The 18,516-nt window shown below is 54.5% G+C and overlaps 1 protein-coding gene across 1 annotated transcript in view; it reads right to left on the bottom strand.

The window, feature by feature from the left end:
• The window catches only part of GLI2 (GLI family zinc finger 2), a 242,511-nt gene that overhangs the window by 23,151 nt on the left and 200,844 nt on the right, over window positions 1-18,516 (bottom strand). Inside the window, 2 exon segments of the mRNA XM_074335169.1 lie at window positions 9,038-9,223; window positions 12,216-12,418. Coding sequence (XP_074191270.1) covers window positions 9,038-9,223; window positions 12,216-12,418 — 389 coding nt within the window.

An 18,516-nucleotide genomic window follows, 5' to 3' on the forward strand; every position in this document is an offset into this window, starting at 1 on the left:
TAATGGGCTCTTCATAATTCCAGAGAATTCTACTGGATGACTCTGCAGTCTCCCTGCAGGAGGGGGCCTATGTATGGGGTCTGAGCAGGTCTGAGCAGGCAGAAGGGAGGCAGGAGGGCATTTTGAGCCCAGGAACAGCTGAGCACTGGCACGGAGGTAGGCTGGGACAGGCTGCGAGTAGCAGAGGGTGTGTTCAAGCAGCCCCTAGAGTTGTTTACAGGTAACCCAGCCTGAAGGGAACCTGGAGGGAGGGCAGTGGGCAGGGGCCTGGGGGGCACAGGAAGAGGCTGTTCCATGCAGGTATTCGAAATGCAGGCCACGGCCTATGGAGCATTTACCTGCCCCTGCTGTGTGTGTGCCAGGTGCTTCTCACACATCCCCGCATTTCCTCCTCAACACAGCCCCGGAGGTGGGCACTGATAGGCCCCGTTACAAAGAGGAAACAGGTCAGGGAGGGTCTGGACAGGGCAGAAACCTTGGTGGATGGAGAGTGGTCCAGCGAAGTTGTCAGACCCATTTCTAGGCCACTGTTTTGTCCAGAGGAGAGACCCAGAGACCCGACTGGGGTGGGGGCTGTAGAAGGAGCAGTCTAGAACCACTGCTGGTGGTTCTAGAGCCCTCCGGGGCTGGCGCAGGCCCTCCTCCCTTCCTGCAGTTATTTATAGACAGTAGTCTCCCCTTACTCTCGGGAGATACATTCCAAGACCTCCCAGTGGACGCCTGACCCCGCCGATGGTACCAAACCCTATATATATACACACATATATACTGCATTTTCCCCATACATATATACCTTTTTATGTCAGTTTTCACTGAATGCCTTGCAGGTGCTAGGTACTAGTCTAAGCACATTAAAGTATTAAGCAGTTTAATCTTCACAACTGCCCTATAAGGAAGGGACAGTGATTATCCTCATTTCACACATGACAGAACAAGTAGCTTGTCCAAGGCTACACAGCCTTGGTGGAGAAATGGATCAGAAGGCAGGCAGATGGCCACCAAAACCACCCACCTTATTGTTTCTGCTCAGGGTCGGGGAGGAGAGGCATCTCAGGGAAGGCTCTCCTGGGAGGGAAGGAGGTACACACACACACACCCCATGTGGGGGCACAAAGCCTGCGCCAGCCACACAGACCTGATGTTTAGTGGCTACCTTGGAGCACATGTCTTAGCCTCCCTGAGCCTCTCTTTGCCCATCTGTACAATTAGGGCAGCGTGGCTTTGCTTGCAGGGTTTGTGAGGACACACAGAGGACACCTAGGACGGTGCCGAAAAGGTGGTGCCTAAAACCCAGCAGAGCTTCCACGATGAAACTGTAAATTGATACAGTTTCTTTAGGGGCTGGGAGGACGGATGGGCGGGGTGAGCCTAGAGTTGATATCAGAGTAAAGGACAAGAAGTCTAGAAAAGATGATTGGGCCACACCGCAGAACACCTGTCACTCAACACTCACTCATCTGTCATTTGCACATCCTCTAAGCTTCTCAGTTCTTATGTACTGAGCTTATGCCTTGTCAATCCTCACATTAAAGGGAACTCAAAGTGAGATGCAAAAATAACTCTCCCAGAAGACTCCTGTTACTGACGAACTGCAAGGCAAGTGGGAGATACGCGGGGCAGGGGGAGAGATGTAACGTCACAGAGTCTGTAATACACACACCTTTCTGATCCAATTTCACAAAAGATTTTGCTGCTAATCTTTGGGTTCCCACCCTCTCTTGCACCCCTAACAAGAGGAAACAGGCCAAATCTGACAGTGATATTCATCTCTGTTATCCCCACCCCTCAAGGGAAATATGTTTATTAATGCACCTCCTCCATTGATAAATTACTAAATAGAAAGAAAAGCCTGGCACTCATTTCCCGTGGCTTCTCCCATGATTTATGGCCAGGATTGGTGGAGCCGTCACATCCATCCATCTGAGGACGCACCTGTTCTGATACCCGCCAGCCGCTGGGTGCCCAGCCCCTGGCCTGCCCTCACCTGGGCAGGTGCTCAACACTATCCGTTCCTGCTGCCACTTGCATCTGGACCCTGTTTCATCCTCTAGTTCTTTCTTTTGCTCATCATGTGTTTGTTCATTCATCCGTCAGACCCATGTGCAGTGCTGACAGTATGCCTGGCACTGGGATGGATACCACGGGGACGTCAAGCAGGGAGGTCCCTCTGCCTCGCCCTCCTGGAGCTCACCGTCCAGATGAGACATGAAAATGGTGGCTGTTGCACCAGCAGGATTTGCCAGGTGCTGCCTATGCTGGGTTACCCTAGGTAACCCCAGAGCGCTCAAGGGCGTGGTTGCTTTCCCTGGGGTAGATGTGAGAACAGGTCCTCAACCCAGCTCTGAACGGGGTGGCTTTGGGCAAGTCGCTGACCCTCTCTGAGCTGGTTCCTCACCTGGAAGATGGGCCAACAGCATCCACCTCCGGGTGCCTATGGGTTACAGACCAGCATATCATCCCCAGCTCTGGATGGACCTCCTGGGGACCCAGGAATCTGGGTTGAGGGTAGCCAATGGATACAGGGAGCCTGGCTCCACAGAACCTGGGCAGGGCAGGCACTGGCACTGGCAGCCGAGGGAGATACTTCCTGGCATGACATCCCAGGAGATTTTTTGTGTCAGATGCTGTTGTCCTCAGCACAGGGCTGGGACACACCCTCCCCTGGGACATCACGACACAGCCTTATGACAGGGCTCAGTGGGTAGGGAGGATTCCTGCATGGCCCAACCCCTCATCCAGATATTTTCTCACTGAGGAGATGCTGTAAGGAATCCAGCCTGGGGACCTTAACCTGCCCCACGCTTATTAACAGCTGTCCACAGCCCCCTCACCCCCTCTTATGGGGGAGTAGAGCGCGCCTAGGCTCTGCAGCCCAGAGGCTTGGGGTTGAGGCTGCCCAGCGCCATTTCCTACTTCTGTGATAAAGATAAGGAAACAGCGCTCTGGCCTCAGCTGCCCCACCTGTAAAGTGGCTTCATGACGCTGTCTCATGGGACTGCGTGCGGGTTTGCCAGGTGACCCGTATGCACCTCAGCCTGCCCGTCCAGGGCCTGTGGCCAGGTCTCCTCTGCTTCAGGCTTGCCTCCTGTCTGCAGCTGGGCACAGACGCCCTGCTCGACCGGCTGCCCCTCTATCAGCGCCTGCCTCTCTGTGGTGTGATCAATGTAATTGGTTTCTGAAAACCCCTCTGGACCCACCGGCAGCATAAAGAACTGGGCGTCAGAACGGAGGTGACATCCGAGTCAAATTAGTGTCAATATGACAATAAAATATACAGCTCACAGGAAATATGGGCTGTAAACAGACAACATTTCAATCGGAAACATTTCAATCTTCTCAATGTGGTAGGAGTGGGAGGGGGTGCGGCTACGGCTGCTGCCGCTCTGCTGTTAAATCACCAATATTCAACAGCGTAACACAAGAAAATTCCATTTTAGGGCTCCGGTGACAACCAGTGAATTCCCCGCTCTCCAGAGAACCACTAGGCAGAATGATAACCTTGGGTTCCCTGACTGGTTATCTATTACCTTCCAAAGCAGCATCACTCCTCACTCTTCCTGCTATAAATCAGCCTCCTTTAGAACAAGAGGCAGTGGGCCTTCATCGACCACCAGTAGGCCAGGAAGCTCCCGGCAGAGGGAGGGCGGGCTTTCACGGGAAGTACCCTTTGTCCTGCCCACAGCCTGGCCTCCTGTCCTGGGAGGACTGCAGGATTTGGTTTTTCAGTTAAACACGAGCCCCGTCAAAGGCCTCTCTGCCTTCTAGCCTTTCCTCCACCCCTGTGGTGTTTTCCCTGATGTAGGATGTATACACGGCCCAAAAGAGATTATTTTAGGCTTGATGGAGACAGAGGCAGGGGCCTCTTCCTCAGATATTATCAGGTTTCCCATTTCAGAAAAAATACAAAGTTCCATTTTAAGGTGCATTTATTTAACCCCCCAAAGTGAGTCTATTAAAAATATAATATTAAATGAAGAATCGTGTAGATGGCACTTGGCTAAGGTAAAAATTGGGCTAGTGGTTTGCCAGTGAGTGGATTGGGGACACTGGTCTTCTGGCTGTGGACCTTGGTGGCCTTCCTACTCGCCCTCTCCCCTCAGCCTGGCAGACCTGGTCTCTACGCCCCGGCTTGACATTGAATGCCTCTGGAAGGTTCTCTCTGCCCCACAGTTCTGCCTCCATTTGGAAAGTGAAGGGAAGGTGCTGAGAAAGGAGGCCAGGGCAGGTGGGGTGGCCTCAGGATGGTATGCCTTGTCCTGCCAAGGAGCTATATAGAGTAGCCCCACTGAAGCGTAAGTACCATGAGGGCAGGACTTGGCGGGCCGTGCATTGCTGTGTCCCTAGCACCCAGAATCATCATGCCTGGCACATAGTAGATGCACAATAAATACGCTCAGAATGAATGAGAGAGAGAGAGAGAGAGAGAGAGAGAGAGAGAGAGAAGGCCAGGTCTCCCTGACTTTCCACAAGCTCTCGAGGCCCCCTGTACCTACACAGAGCTTACATGCCATGTCATGTTTATGGGCGGCTCCTCACATGAACATACATGTCCTCAGAGAGTCTCAGGCCCTGCCACAGGCAGTCTCCTGAGCAGTACTGCCTGGCCCCAGGCCTGCACAGTTTTCTCTGTGAGAGTCTGAGCAAAAAGAAACTTGATGGGAAGACCCACTCACACCTTCAGTGGGTGGACCGAAGCTTCCTGGGAGACCTCAGGAAGACTGTGCAGCTGGGACCAGGGGAGGACACCCGAGTGGGAGGGCTTTCCCGGGCTCCCTTGGATCAGGGGGGGGCAGGGCCGGGGACACCCCAGAAGCAGGGCTGGATAAGCTGGGCACAGGCCTGGGCTAGGAGCACAGAGGGTCTCAGGGCTGTGTGTGAGCAGCTCATCCACGTTGGAGACAAACAGAAATGCTTGAATCATTTTAAAAAGCAGAAACAAAGGTTCTGGGTCTCATTTCAACCAGATTGAAGAAAACTGTACTAAGTAATGACAAATACAGGAGATCATGCTGGACCACTCCGATTTCCATGGGTCATAACTGATGGGGGACAAAGGAAAAGAAATCATTGTAACTGAAATCCATCAGGGCTCAGGAAAACCTCCCACTAACACCACCGCCCCGTGCCTCAGCCCGAGACGCTGCTATGCCTGCTCAGGCCAGAGCTGGACACAGCGACGTCTCCCTCTGCACCCTGAAGCCGAGGGCACCCCCGAGAGAGGTGCAGAAAGGATCGGGGGTGTGATGGGGTAACTGGCAGCCGCTGACGTGAGCTGGGCACTCTCACTCCCACTGGTGGGCTCTCCTCCTCACTGCCCCCAGCTCCCAGTTCTCAGGTGCTCAGCCCCAGACGCAGCCAAGGCTGAGGGCCCAGAGCACAGCGCTGCCTATTCCCAGCCCCCTTTCAGGCTCCCTGCAAGCCCACAGCTGCTCACCCCAGCAGTTCTTCCCTAATGAGTTTGCATCTTTCTATCCCAGATTCTTTTGTGACTGCCACTCACTCACATACTCACCCTACAAACACAGAGGAGTGATGCTTGGTAGCCATGCACCCACACCTAGAATAGAGATATCTAGATATAGAAGTGCCAGCCAGTGACAGTTTGAGTGCCTTAGGTCCCACAGGTGGGCGCTGAGGGAGATGCGGGAGCCCCAGGGGAGCTGAGCAGCTGGGATGGGGCAGGATTGGGGGACGGTCTCGGGACACGTGCCGACCGACCTGAGTCCGAGGACACACACAGGATGGAGCCAGGCCAGCCTGCAGGGAAGGGCACTGCAGGCAGGAGCACGGCGAGTTGTCCGGGAGCCTGCAGATGCAGAGGGGTGGCGGGAGTGCCCTGGGGGAGTGGGGGAGACGCAGCTGAACGGGAAAGCCACTTGAGCCATGCTATAGTTTGAATTTCATCCTGAGGGTGATGGGAGCCCCAGGGGCTGACTGCAGAATGGCTGAGGGGATAAGCAATCACTGAAAGGCAGACAGTGAGCCTGAGCTGAGAGGCAGTGCTGGGAGGGTGACAAGTAACTGCATGGTGGGGAGAGCTAACAAGGCAGGCTCGGCCGCTCGGAGGGATGGGATGGATGGCGTAGATGGGGCGGTGTGAGGAAAAGCTGTCCAGAAGGACGGGGGCACTGGGCAGAAACACGGGGTCCACAGCGGTGCCAACAATCAAGAGACAAAATCCTGCAGGAGGTGGTAGATTTGAAAAAAGGAAAAGGATACTAGAGGAAAGAGATCGGAACCAGCATGAACTGAGCAGCCACCACACGCCAGGCACTGAGCCAAGTTCACACATGCGATGTTACTAAATGTGTTTAGTTCCCAAGCAGCACGCAGGCCTGGGTACCACCCGCCGTCCAGACCCTGTCCAGTCCCACCAGCACCTCTGGCCCAGTGTTCACAGCAAGGACACGCCACAGGCAGGCACTGGCCTAGATCTGCCCTCAGCTCCCTGCCACCCCTACAAGCACCCCAGCTCCGGCCCAGCTGCTCTGGGCTGTGCTGGAACAAGTCTGGCCCAGTGGGTCCTCCCGGAGGCCACGGCCCATGGGCTGGTTAGATGTGCTGCGCTACCTGGAGGCCGTGTGTCCAGGAAAGAGCTGATGATGCTGGTGATGAACAGAGTGGGGCTTGGAACCCCAACCAGAATGCTGGGCCGGCCACTCGATGCTGGGAACCCCAGTGTGCTCAGCTTAAAGCGGGCATAGTAATTCTCGCCTCAGAATGTGGCTGGGGGGCCATGCGGGAGAAGGTACATTTGGCACAGAACAGAGGCAGTTCTTATTCTCACGCAGCAGGTGTGCATGTTGGCTGATTCGGGGACACCTCTCCTGCCTTCTGGGGACACCTGCCTGACGAGACCCCTCAGCCATGGTTTCTATGTATCTGTTCACTGTCCAGCTGGCCTGGGGCCACCCACCCTGAGGCCCTGGAAGGTGGGACCCGTTTGGGGGCATCTCACATTCGGATGCGACTATTTGAACACAACGTTGGGGGCCCTTATGCACCGTGGTGTGCCAGTTGTCTGGTTTCCAACTGTGACAACTGTGTACATGACCTCACCTGAGCCCTACCTTCACCACCTGTGGACACCCCTCCCATGCCCTATGGGAGCACCGATGGGTCTGTCAGGATGAGAGGGGGGAGAACATGGGTGTGTGTGTGCTCAGGGGCCAACAGGCCTAATTCACACCCTACAATGTGTGCCTACGCTGCACTAAACACCGTCCTGGGGAAGGGCGTTGGGGGAGGGGGAGAGAGGAAGACCCACAGAGCAAATGCCGTGTTCTGGGATCCCCTCAGGCATCTCAAGAGTGACATGGGACAATACCCAGGAGAACAGCGTTGGGGGGACTGCAGTGCTCCCTCTCAGGAAATCTCGTGGGGGAACAGCAACGCTCAGAGCACTCAGGAACCAGACGAGGTGGCTCCTGTAAGCGTGCACTGAATAGGACAGAGAGAGAGAGCAGCAGGAACCAGAGGGGGGCATCTGGGGAGACTTCCTGGAGGAGGCAAGATCTCAGCCAGGGCTTTGTAACTGAGGGGCTCGGCTTTGCTCCAGTCAATCAGATGGAGTTGCAGTGGCCATTGTGGCCAGAAAGCACAGGACAGAGTAGTGGGGGGACAGGAGGGGGCTGCAGGGTGCAGGGGCCCACCGTGAGCTCTGCCTGGCCCCACAGGACCGCCCGCAGCACAGCAGGTACCGAGACTTCTCTGTGGGGCTGGTCTCCCTGCAGGCCTCTGTTCCCTGCCATCAGGGAGTGAAGAAGCTATCCCAGGCAGGGCTTGAGGAGAACAAATCTGCAGGAGCTGCCTACCTGCCCCTTGCTGTGGTTTCTAGCTCCACAGCTTGGATCTGGGGTATCTCTGGGCTGGGCTCCAGGACCAGCAGGTGGAGTGGCACTGACTGGGGGAGGAGCACTTAGCCCCCCTGCCTCCCCAACAGGGGCTCCATGTTGACCCCAAGGGCTCATGGTTAGGGGGCTTCAGGCGCCCCTGTGAAAGCATCGTGAGGATGGCATTTGGTGGGAGGGGAGGACTTGGTATCTGATGGGCACCAAGAACTTCAGCCACCCGGAACACCCGCTCTCCCACTTAAGTGCCCTGCCCGCAGCCCCCGCGCAGTTACTGACACCCCCGTCCTCCAGTGGCTCAGGCCCAAGACCCTGGGGTTGTCCTTCATGCCTTTCTTCCTCCCTCAATCCATATCCGATTCGGCAACAAGTCTTGTGGCTCTACCTGCTGAATTGATCTGAAACACGATCACGTCTCCCACCTTTACCAACCGGGACGACTGCTTCCACCTTGCTACTAAATCTATTCTCGGATCAGTAGCCAGTGCGGGACTCCTCCAAACAAGAAGTCAGATCTAGTTTCTCCTCTGCCCAACCCCCTCCAAGGGCCCATTCTCACTCCCCATGAAAGCCAAAGTCTTACCAAGCCCTGACTGGCCTGTGGGACCAGCCCTGGAACTCTGGGCCCCACTCTTGCCCTGACTCAATGGGTTCCAGGCCAACTGGCCTTCTGTATGCTTCCTGAGCTCAGCAGACACATGGAAACCTCAGGTCCTTTGCACTTGCTATTGCCCCTGCCTGGATAACTCCTTCCAAATATTTCTGAACAGCTCGGCTCTTTCAGTGCTTTGTCAGAATACCATCTTCCCTGTGTGGGTTTCTCCACTTCCTCATTTAAGATTGCACCCCAGTCCACCCTGCGGCTCCCCATCCACCTCCCAGCTTCGTTTGTCTCTCCTCACTGTGCTATACGTTCCGTGAAGGCAGAGGCGACTGTTCTTTGCTCCCTGGAGTGTCTGCAATTCTTAAAACACTTCCTGGCCTGGGGCTCACCAAGTGTTTGTGTGTGTGGTTCAGACTTGGCCCTCTGTGGAGTGCAGTCGTGGCAGGGACTAAGGTAAATCCCAGACCCCTCCTCAGGGGTCCTCACCCCCAAAGGAGCATCAGACACCCTCCTCAGCCCTGGGGAGGTACCCTCAGCCCCACCCTCTGTCCAGCTCCCTGCTCCCACTCGGCCCAGCACTCACCGTCCACTGGATTGAGGTAGTCATGGAGATGGGGTGCGCCAGTGGCACCCCCAGTCTGCATCAGCAGGTCCCCGTATGGCGTGGGGTGGCCCGCCATGAGGGTCATCTGGTGGTAATAGTCTGAGGGGTTGGTGCCTGCAGGGGGGAGGCCAAACAGTCCCCTCTCCTTAAGGTGCTCATGGGCCACTGTGAGCAGGAGGGAGGGAGAAAGAAAAAAAGCCATCAGAATCTGGCAAAAAAGAAGAGAAACAGCCTGAGTCCCCCTCAGTTCCCTCTATACCCCGTCCTCTACCCCCTGGGCCCTCGTGTCCCTTTCCCCTCGCCCCAAGTCCTCACTGAGCAGACTGAGTGAGGGGCATGGGGTGGGGACTCTGGCCTCCCCACTACATTCCTCCAACTCGTCAAAGCTGTAATCACCACTCTCTCCTTTCTCTGCAGGCCCCACAGAAGCCCACAGCTCCAGGCAGACAGGGCCCAGGGTCCAACAAAGGCTTCAAAGGAAAAAGAAGATGCAAACAGAGGTTCCATGGTGGCCAGAGTGTTGGGTCCTGTCAGTTTCACCCAAACCTTCAAGGCGAGGTCACAGCCGGGAGCTCGCCAAGCGTGGCCAGATAAAGCCGCTCGCCTGCCACAGCCCACCCACTGCCCGTCCCGCAGCTGCAGAACCCAGGCTGTCTGCCTCTAATCCTCACTCAGCCCTGCCTGGGCCTTAGCAGAGGCAGGGAGGACGAGCTTCAGCTCTCAAGGGGCCTAGCCCTCAGGGGGGTGGTGTCAGGGAAAGGAAAGAGCTTGGAAACCACACATACCCACCATGAGTCCTGGCTTTTACCAAGCGTGCAAAATAGGGAAGGTGCCACCTCTCTGAGCTGGCTCAGTCTTCCTGTCTGTAAAATACAGTACTAATACCCACCACTCAAATTACTATTAAAAATAACAGTATAATAGAAGCCGCCATTGTGGGGACGCTTGCTGGGTCTGTGCAGGCACCGCGCTGAGGGAATCACAGTCATTCTCTAATTTCACTACCAGTGTCCTGCCAGCTGACGGGCACCATTTCCCTTCCCTTAGCAGAGGAGGACTCTGCACTTAGAGAGCTTGTCCGAGGTCACACAGCAGGTAGCTTGAATCGAGAGCTCAAGTTGCTAATCACTGTGCCCCCCGCCTCTCTGCTACTAGCCCGGCAAATACCAAAAGAGATGGCATGTGTGCTGGGCAGAGAGCAGAAGCCAGTCAATGGAAGAGGCTGTCCTCTTCTTCCTCCTTCTCCTTCTCTCTGTCTCAGCTGTGTCCTCTAGAGAGAGCCCTGGCCTCCAGCCAGGCTGACACCTACAGCCAATGCCTGCCCTGTGCACACCTGAGATGCCCTCTCTCCCTTCCTTGCCTGATGCCTCCTCCCTGAAGCCTTCCCTGGAGGGCCCATTTGTCCTCAGCGTACACACACAGCCACCTCGGATCACTGATGACCTTTCCAGGCTTTATGCGGGCAGGCACTGCGGCAGGCACAGCTGACAGATGCTGCTGTATGCGCCGCACACACTATGTCGTCATTTGGGAACTTGAGCCAGGGCCAGCAAGGCCTCAGGGTATCTGGTCTACCCCTTGCCGGGAGGCGTCAGGGGCATGCAAATCAGGCAAGTCCTCTCTGGTGCTGAACCCATGCCTATTGTCTCACGGAGTTTGTGTGTAGGAACGACATGGATATTTACATCAAAATCAGACATAAAATCAGTGTTCTGTCAACGGAAAGTCTCTCTCTGAAGGGCAGCGCTGCCTTGCCACTTAGATCTCCACGGGCTACACCACTGTCAGCCGAGACTAGTGTCGTTGATTCGTAAGGTCTCCAGGAGAGCGCTCTGTTCCTTACCTCTCCTATAGACACCTCGCAGGGCCCACTCTGGCCCAGGCCCAGGGAGCTGCTGGGTTCTGCCTCCTCCCTAGTAACCCTGCCACCATGTTTCCCAGGGCTGCTGTAACAAGTTAGCACAGCCTTAGTGCTCACTGCTGTTCATACAACGGATTTTATTTCCTCACAGTTCTGGAGGCCAGACGTCCAAAATCAAGGTGTCAGCAGGGCCACACGCCCTCCAAAGGCTTTAGGGGAAAATCTGTTCCTTGCTGTTTCCACTTTCTGGGGGTGCCAGCTTCCTTGGCTTGTGGCCACATCACTCCCATCTTTGTGTTTTCTTCTCATCTGTGTGTCTTATAAGGACACTTGTCATTGGATTTAAGGCCTGAGATCCAGGATGATCTCATCTCAAAATTCTGAACATGATCACATCTACAAAGGCCCTTTTTCCAAAAGAGGCAACACTCTCAGATTTGGGGACTTATCTTCTTGGGGCACCATTCAGCCGCCTATACACGTATGAACTCCAGGCCGGGGCAGCATTTGGAACCCGGCCTGCATCCTCACGCTCTAGACCAGCCGCTGCAGGCTGGGTCGTCAGGAGAGGTGTGGAGAGGCCTGGGCCCACTGTGCAGGAGACAGTGGCTCGATGTGGAGGCAGCACCACCCTTCAGGGCACCGCAGCTCTGTCAAAGCCACTCAGGGCACCCACGCAGAGTTCAGGGCTGGCCAGGTTCCATCCCCGAGGGGCCATTTCAGAATGGTGCCACATTCTTGCAGGCCGTTTTCAGAGCTCCTGGTTGCAACCGTTTGCCTTGTCTGGCTTCTCTTTGGTGAAGACCAGGCAAAGTGCAAACCTCATGGTCAGGGAGATGAACCCGGTGCTTCAGGGAGCCTTTCTGAATATTTGAGGGCCGGATTCCCTTTCATTAGGAAACTCCAGCCTAAGCCTCTTCAGATTCAGACCTTGGCTTCAGCTCTTGGTCACATCCATGAGCTGGGAGAGGACAGTCCTTTTGGTGAAAATGCAGGTGGCGCCGGGGGCTCCATGGGGCCATGTTTCCGGGAGCCTTTATCCACTCAGGAATGCACCCTGCAAACGTCCTCCAGCCTGCTGCTGACTGTAGGCTGAGAGGGAAGGTTTCAGTGGGCAGAATTTGAGAAGATGTAACCTGGTTGCTTTTTTAAAAAACTGTTTTCAATTACAGTTGACATACAATACGATATCACTTCCAGGTGTATCACATACTGATGAGACATTGCTATAACTTACGAAGCGATCATCCCGCTAGGTCTGCTACCCACCTGACACCATCTAGAGTGATTACTCACCATCAGCAGGGCTGAGACCCCTGGCTGCAGAGATCGTGGGGAGCGTGGGGCTGCTGTGCACGGCACGAAGGTAATGCTCCATGTGGGGGCTCACGTACGGGTGGGGTGCGTTGAAGGGGGACTCCCCAGGGCCGGCGGGGTGTGGGGAAAGCCGGATCAATGAGATGTCAGAGATGACAGGGCTGCCGCTCAGGGCAGGAGGCCTGCAGAGACAAAGGGGAGCGTTCTGAGAGACGTGGCTGCTGCCACGGACACGCAGGAAACCCCGCCAAGCAGCAGAATCAAACAGGCAACCTGCACTTTTATTTCATATGCCCACATCCCTTGGTCGTCCTTCATACAGAGTCTGAACTCCGATATTCCAGCCAGTGAATGCACGCCAAAAGCTCCTGCGTGCGGGTGTGACCACCACCCACCAGTCTTGCGTTGGGGATGGAATTCTCTGCACACACGACTGGATTTGCTGGACCGCGGGCTCGGCAGGCCACACACCTGTGTGAGCTGTCACCATTGCTTTCCCAGGGCCTGCTCAGGGCAGGATCCATAGCGAAAACAAATCAATCCGTGTTAAATGAATGAATGCATGTGTTCTGCAAATGTATGAAAAACAGAAGATGAAAATACGAATCCCAGGGGCAGCATGCAAAGAGCTCTTGTGCCTCACAGAAATTAGGAAAAGAGGAACCAGACAATACCCTAAAAGTGGGGAATTTTGGTTTCAGTTGGATAGTCACGGGTATTAAGTGCTCAGCTACAGGACCAGCTGTGAAGGAAGAGGTCAGGATTCCAGAAGAGTTTTGAAATGGCAAACTATAACCAAGTTTGCAGTATTACTTTAGCTCTCCTTACACGAATTCCTTCTAATGCCAACAGAGTCTCCTTTCTAGGATGCCCACCGACAGTCAGACATATGCCTGCCTTGGTCCCTCTGGTCTGGGTTGGCGTGGCCACGACCCATCTCTATGTCCCCTGGTCGGCGCTCGCTCGAGGAGGTGCCGGCTCCGCTCAACACCGGAACAGGAGGCCCCCTCACCTGGGGTCTCTGAGCAGCTGCTAACGTATTAGCTGCAGGGGTCTTTCGAGGTCATCTACTCCAAAACGTGCCCATTAAATAACCAAATTGACCAAGATTTAATTTTCAAATGTTTTCAGAAAATAGGGTCTCTCTGTGATTTGTCAGAGTGCAAAGAATATGTGTTAGAATCAGACCTGGATTAGAATCTCAGTCTTTGCCAGCTCAGACACGCTGAGTTTAATCTCTCCAAGCCTCAGTTTCCTTGTCTGTAAAATGGGGATAATAATAGTGTCTATACCATAGAGTTGCTGTGGGAATAAAAATCCCCAAAATGGTGCCTTAGACACAGCCATCAGCTGGTAAATGAAAGCTGTTCTTATAGCATTAGTACCACACTTTGAGGGAAAAACGCAGGAGACTCTCCAAGTCTTCACATGGGGTTGACATTGGAAGGGCACTGTTAGAACTGGTTACTTCAGAGACAGAATGGGATATCTGTTGGCTGGAGCAAACCAGAAATTACTGAGTATGTTCAGTAGTGTATGAAAACTGTGCTTACAACACAATTCAAACCAGGACCAAACACAGGTGACATCCAGATGTCTTAACATCTGGGTTAACAAACTCCCCACTTGAGGCCGCTCCCCTGGCCTGGATGTAAGCACTCAGCTACATTGCTTTCTAGCTTTTGCAGGTGTCATTGCAATGGATGTGCAGATCCAGCAAACCTGTCAGCCCACTTCCACACCAATTCAAGGCTGCAAATGCCTTTCTGCACCCTATACCTTGTGGAGCTATTTCTTTGTCCTCCCTGTAAGGCCAGGCCGGGGGTGCCCTCAGTGATGCCCAGGGTGCCTCCTCCTGTCTCAGGCCCTGGGCTCAGTGGGGAGGCCCAGGGGCTCCATGCAGGGGTCCTGGCTGACCTTGGAACAGCAGTCCATGAAGTAAGCACAGCTGTATGGCCACTGTGAGGACACGTGAAAACTCCAGCACCAACCAACAGGACGCAGGGTTCAGAGAGGAAGGCACCCCTCCATGCCCCGTGGCCAGAGAGATGCAAATCAGGATTCAACCCAAGTCGGCCTGACTCCCAGGGTGGTGCTGGCCTCCTCCCAGGGGCTGCCCTGCCCCACCAGAGAACGCTGCCAAGGACGCCCTGTTCCCTTCGTGTGACAGCGCAGGATGCTCAGAGAGGTCACCGCTGAACCCCAAGACAGACAGAATCTACAGGACATGCGGTGAGACAGGTCAGCTCATGCTGCTAATAAAAGGTACACAGGACAACAACCTCTTGGCTCTTCCCCACGCCAGGGAGGTTGTTGGTGCTGGGCCTGGGAGGGGCGGGATCTGGGACGGCAGAGCCTCCCTGGGAGGCAGAACTAAACGCTCCTCCCTGCATGTGTAGAGCAGGACTGGATTCTGAGCGGTGCTGCACAGGACCCGGGGCCTGGAATAGGCAGGGCAGGAGCCAGCCCGGGGCACTGCCTGCCTCTTCCAGAGCAGTGATTCCCTCACTGTCGCTGGTCCTTCCCACTTAGCTGGGTTGCTTTGGCCAGGACTTCACTAGAGTGGCACAAAAAGACCAGTGCACTTGACAGGAGGTTAACAGGCACTGACCACCTCCCCTTCCCTTCTCAGCATCAAGTCAACGTGGATGAGGAGAATCTACTGATCTGGGCACCAACACAACAGGCCCATCAGCCTGCCCAGAACCTCCTCTAGGAAGCCTCCCGAGACGTCCCCTCGGCACAGTGCCAATTAGCTGTGCCCTTACCTGGCATGTCCTCAGAACAGGCTGACTGCATGCCAGCCATAACAGGCCACATGCACATATTTCCTTTATTAATCCAAATAAAAAATTCACAAACTAGGTGCTTTATGCCCATTTTACACACAGGAACACAGCCAAAAATGCTAGGTCCCTTGCCCAAGGTCACTCAGACAGCAGGTAGTGGAACCACAGCTAACCCAGGTGGGTCTGGACCTGTGCCTGTGCCCGAGCTTGCCCCCTCGACAGAGAAGTGAGTCCTCTGGGTGAATGGGATTCTTTGTGAGCAGGCTCAGGTAGGCGCAGAATCGGGAAGGGGAAGAACCTGAGACTGGAACAGCGCTCTCCCCACCCTGTCTCAGCTCACTCTCTGTCTTCACCCCACTTCACCCATCACCACGTACGACCCAATCCAGTTCTCATGAGAGTTGGAATCTCCCTCACACAGTGTTGTGAATGACTGAGAAGGATTCAGGGGCACAGAAGCTCCAAGAGATGTCATCTTGACATACCAAACAATGCCATGGGAATGAATCTCAAATGACAGAATTCCAAGCATCCCTAATGCACTTGAGGGGCCAGAGGACTTCCCAGCAGCCCTGAAGTCACACCAAAAATGCCAGCGTTTCTTGGACACTTGGCCCCATCCCAGGGCCTCACTAAGAGTCCCCAGGCAGGCTGGGTGCGGCCAGTCCTGGGGAACTGACCACCATACCATGGGACCTCACCAGGAAAGGCATCTGCTAGGGAAATCTGAGCCACTGCTTCAGGCCAACCCCCAGCTGCAACCTCCTTTTTTTCTATTTCCACGCCATTCACTGTGGGGACCTGACACTGGTCTCAGCCTGGCCTGTCCAGGCCTTGAATTCTGGCAACTGGGCAGAAACTCAAGGAGGTGGCCTTGAGGACGGGAGATGGGGCCAGCTGTGGGAACTCACTTTAGGAGATGTTCAGTGGTCACAGTCTCCTACGTTGTAGATATGCATGTACGCACACTCACACGCTTGCAGGCCGCATTCACCCAGACTGGCACAGTCAGCATTTTTGCAAGCTGGGCAGCTTTGGCACTACTCTTACGCATTGCCTTCTCCCCTTCAGTCAGGCCTGAGTTCATCTGAGCCTCATTCTACCAGTTGTTTCTTCATATATTTGTTCATATTCCCAAAAAAATTGTCCCAAGCCGTTGCTCTGTGCCCAGGGTCTTGTAAAGAGCTCAGAGCCCACGTGGAAGAGGCAGACCTGCAAATCAAGTGAGCAAATAAAGGCTCCCACAGAGGAACAAATTCCCTCATTGCCTGTGTGAGGGAAGGCTTCTCAGAAAAGGTGAAATTTGGGCTGGGTTCTGAAGGATGGATAGGAGTTTATGAGGGAGTACATTACAAATGAAGCAACATATACAAAGAAAGTCTGGAGGATAAGAATGTGTGTGTGAAGGTTATACGTGGAGGGTTTGAGCACAGCCCACAGAACGCTTTGGGCTGGATCTGTATTGGACCATGTCCCTTCTCCTGTTGTGGGGGTGCGGGGGTTGGGGTGACATGTGACCTGAGCCCAGCTGATCAGAGCACCCCCTATCCTCAGGCACTGTGAGTGGTTCAGAGTTGGGTATGTACCCAAGACAGCAGCTTTGGCTGAACTCTTTGGGAAAGAAGGGCTCTCTGTCCACAGCAGTTGTTAAGCAGGTAGGAAGCAAATGTAGAGCTGCTGGGAGCCCTGAGGGGAGAGGTCAAGATGGAAGATAATACACACGTCATCAGAGCCGAGAGATATAGAACAAGTTTCTTGAACTGAGCCCCTGGATATGGTTCCAACTTTAGTGGAAACTAGTATCCTTGGCCTTTTCAGTATCTGAGCCAAGATGTTTGTTTGTTTGTTTGTTTGTTTGTTTGTTTAAATCAGTTTGAGATGAGTTTTCTGTCTTAAGCAACAGCCACGGCCTAGCAAAGCAACTTGACTAATATGGCCTCCCATTCCCAGAGTGAGCCGGGATCCAGCATCCTACAAGGGAGACTTGAGCCATGGTTCCTCGGGTCTGTCCACCGTCCTGACCTCAGGACTGAAGGGGAGGGCCCCAGATGTCCTGCCCACAGCTGCTGTGCTGACAAGGACAGCTGTGCTGGCCCTTCCATGTGTGAACATGAGGGACAAGCAGGGGCTCTGGGTAAGAGTAACAGCCAACTGCCTCCTTGCCTCCTTGTATGCGTGTGTGTGCATGTGCGTGCAGGCATGCACATGTGAGTGTGTGCATGCATGCATGCATGTGTGCGTGCATGCAGGTGTGTGCTTGTGCGTGCATGCATGTGTGTGTGCATGCATGCACGCGTGTGCATGCATGTGTGTATCTGTATGTGTGTGCGTGCGTGTGCATGTGCGTGCATGTGTGAGTGCATGTGTATGTGTGCGCGCGCGCGTGTGCATGCATGTGTATGTGTGTGCATATGTGTGCATGTGTATATGTGTGCATGCGTACATGTGTGTATGAGTGTGTGCATGTGTGCGTGCGTGCATGTGCATGTGCATGTGTGTGTGCGTACACATGTTGGTGCTGAGCAGCACTGGACTCAGCAGGGCCCAGCATCCCTGGGCTGATTCTGCTGCAGTCAAAAACTCCTGGCTTCTCCCCATGTGGGCCCTGGCCAGCTGGCTGGGCTGGGCCCCTCCTCTCTGAGGGCTGGAGGCTGTTTCCTCTTCCTCCTTTTCTTTTTTCACTATTGAGACGGGTCCTGCAAAGCCCCTGAACAAGATTTTAGGACCAGGTCCAAAGACCAGGGTGATGGCCAGGGGAAGAAAGAGAAAGGAGAAGGGGGGACGTGGACAAAGCAAGCAGATACCTAGCCGGATGGCTGCTGTTCTAGCCAAACTGGACGCTGCCATGGGGTAGCCGCTGCTGCTGCCGCCTAGGTCGCCAACATTCACTGGACACTGACTACATGCAACACATACAACCACTCTGCAACACAGGTTTTATTATCTCCATTTTAAAGAGAAGGAAACTGAGGCTCAGGACAGTAATGAGACTTGCCCGAGGCTGCAGAGCTATAAGTGGCAGAGCTGGAAGGAATGTGGCCTTTCTGACTCTGTGAAGTCAGACTTGGTGCTGGCACATCTCTGGTGGTCCACCGAAGGCCAGCTTCTGCCTCAGCTGTCTCCCCTCGAGAAGTTCAGCTTGGTATCCCTTTGTGGACACCACCTCAGCTGGTCCTCATGCCGACCCCAGGGGTAGGGGTGCAGCTTGAGGGGAGCCTTCACACATGCGGGTAAAGCCTGGACTTTCTGAGTCTGAATTATGGCTCTGCCACTTACTGTGGAGCTCGGTGGTACTGTCTACCCCGGAGCCTCCGTGTCCTTACCTGCAGGACATGGCAATGGAACCTGCCGAAGGGGCCCTGGGTGCTTGGTAGGTAGGTACTCAGCCAGTCTTACCATCTCTTTTCTTGGATTTAACTGATGAGCAAATGGAAGAAGTTCAGAGGAGGGACGAGTGGACCCTGCCCTCATCTTGTCACATCAAGTCCTAG

This window comes from Rhinolophus sinicus, linkage group LG01, assembly GCF_036562045.2.
Source record: "Rhinolophus sinicus isolate RSC01 linkage group LG01, ASM3656204v1, whole genome shotgun sequence".
In the NCBI taxonomy this organism is placed as follows: domain Eukaryota; kingdom Metazoa; phylum Chordata; class Mammalia; order Chiroptera; family Rhinolophidae; genus Rhinolophus; species Rhinolophus sinicus.